This window comes from Haemaphysalis longicornis, unplaced genomic scaffold (assembly GCF_048455015.1).
Source record: "Haemaphysalis longicornis isolate Haplotype H1 unplaced genomic scaffold, Haemaphysalis longicornis Haplotype H1 scaffold_1, whole genome shotgun sequence".
NCBI lineage: Eukaryota > Metazoa > Arthropoda > Arachnida > Ixodida > Ixodidae > Haemaphysalis > Haemaphysalis longicornis.
Window position 1 is genome coordinate 54879033 of NW_027526203.1, and position 2185 is coordinate 54881217.

At 45.3% G+C, this 2185-nt stretch overlaps 1 protein-coding gene across 1 annotated transcript; it reads right to left on the reverse strand.

Annotated features, from left to right (window-relative positions):
• Positions 1-330: 330 nt before the first annotated feature.
• LOC144170994 (uncharacterized) lies at positions 331-1086 on the reverse strand. The gene has a single exon (XM_077700959.1). The coding sequence runs from the start codon at positions 1084-1086 to the stop codon at positions 331-333; it is 756 nt and encodes a 251-aa protein (XP_077557085.1).
• Positions 1087-2185: the final 1099 nt, after the last annotated feature.

Sequence of the window (2185 nt, forward strand, 5' to 3'; positions counted from 1 at the left end):
GCGGACCAGTTCATGATTGTTGAGCGCATAAGGTTTTGCGAGCAGGACTGGGCTGTAGCCAGGCCTAAACTTGACAACTTTTTCTTTTCTGTTTTGCTGCCTTATTTAGCCAAATAAATGTGATAAAAGGGGCAATGCAGAATTTGCTAGTCACGAGAAGCACACTTTGTGCTGTAAGTTCCCACTGCAAGCACAGAGGTGTCATAAAGATAAAATACAAGTTTGTTTTATGCAAAAGATTTAGTGTTTGTTTATTCAGAGCTTCTTCCTCGGTTCTCCAGCTCCTCTGCGGTGGATGAATTGTCCATGAATAAACACATTTTCATTCACTCACACTTGGTGTTGAGTCATTTGGGGTAGTGTCATTAGGTGTGTGGTCACCTGGTGCACGTATAATGGGAGACTGAAAGTTTTCAGCAAAACACACACCACCCACATCTCGTTGATGACAGGACCCAGGGAAAGCGGTATAGGTCTGTCGAAGATGTGGAAGTTCTTGATTCGCTGTATGCGTCGCTCCACGTGCATGCGCAGTGACGCGATTTCCTCGGTCTCTTCCACCTCCTCCTCCGAGAATTGCTCTCTGGTAAGAAAGGGTGGTGTGTTCAGCTGAACCTTGATGTCATCTAGTAGGTCCTGGATTTTGAAGCCCTTGTCAGCCATTACGACGTCACCCTCCTCAAAAGAACGCTTCCAAAAACCACTTTGACGCACGCATTCCTTGTCGGAGATGGAGCCTGGAAAAAGGTTTGACACAAAAGTCACGGTGCCATCGGGTGAAATGCCGACCAAACCCTTAAATGTATTCGCAGACTTGTAGTGCGAATATGTTTCCGACTGAAGTGCGAGTGAGCTCGCTGCCTGACATTTTATCTCAGTTGCATCCAGGATAACGCGTGTTGAGGAGTACTTGGGCTTGAAAGCTGGAGGCATCTCTTCAAGCACTTTTGCTTTAGAAAACCATAAATTCAGATGGGACAACTTGATAAAAGCGAAGCTTGTCCAAGTTATGCATATGCTTGAAACGGTGGCAATCGACGCGCAAAATCTGTCTGCCAAGTCTTTTTCCAACAGTCCGAGGCGCATCCTCACAAGAAACAAAAAGAATTCATTTTCCACTGTGAGACTCCTTGGTCTGCCTGCTTTTGGTGGGTCTGAACGAGGTGTGGACCAAGTTCTCACATTCTCCCGTTGTAAGCCAGGGTTGAAGAACATAACAAGAAACTGGAACACTGTGTATGATGGTAGGCCAGTATAAAAACGCATATCTTCATCGCTGTGCTTGAACCGTTCAATGGAAAACTGTGGTCCGGCTTTTTTCCGCAGCGTATCTGCCACCTCCTTCATCAGTTCTAACTCTCTCGTAATTTGCAAAACCTTCAACTTAGCAGCCTTCAGCTCCTCTTCTAGATCTCCGGCTTTTCGAAGTTCCGTTTTAAAACGTAACAGTTCGTTCTGCGTGGCTTTTAGATCATCCTGGGCTGCTTTCAGCAGCTGCTGATTCTGTGTCGCTGCAGTTTTGGCTTCATTGCAGAATGGGCAGCCTTGGCTGGAAACAGATGACTGTCGTTCCAAGCTGCTCATTTCAGTGTCCTCGTTGCTTGGTTCGTCCGAGGAAGGGAGATCTACATCTTGTGCACACACCCCATCAAAGTTGCCATTCCCAGTAAAAGCTTTTTGACGTTGGGTTGTCAACTGCTGCACATTTGTTGCGCAGCGTTGCTTAGGGGGTGGCCTTTGTACTTTAGGACGTTGTGACGGGAAGTTGAACACACTTGGCACAGCATGCTCTTTCAGGCGTCTTCTACCGGATGCGTAGTTTGAGAAGAAGTCACTATCAACAAAGTGCTTTGAGCAGACCTTCGTGTGTTTGGTTATTTGAAATTTCTTGCGTTGATCTCGGCGTATAGCCACAATCCACTTTTTTTTCAGGCCAGGATCATTTGGGAATCCTAAGAATGAAACCTAAGAAAGGGGTAAAAAATTGCATTAGCCCAAAGAAGCAAAAAAAAACATCGCGTAGTTGCTTTCTATACTATTCATGTTGTTATTCCCTTAAGAAAAGGAACAATTTAGTGCAATGTTTCTAGGTTGGCTGATAACCATAAAAACTATGAACGGACGTTAAGTAGCAACCACATGCGATTTTGGCGAGCTCACTAAAATCGTACCGTGAAAACTACAT

Coding starts and splice junctions, on each gene's coding strand:
- LOC144170994 (XM_077700959.1), bottom strand. CDS start 1,086: ATGCGCCTCGGACTGTTGGAAAAAGACTTGGCAGACAGATTTTGCGCG.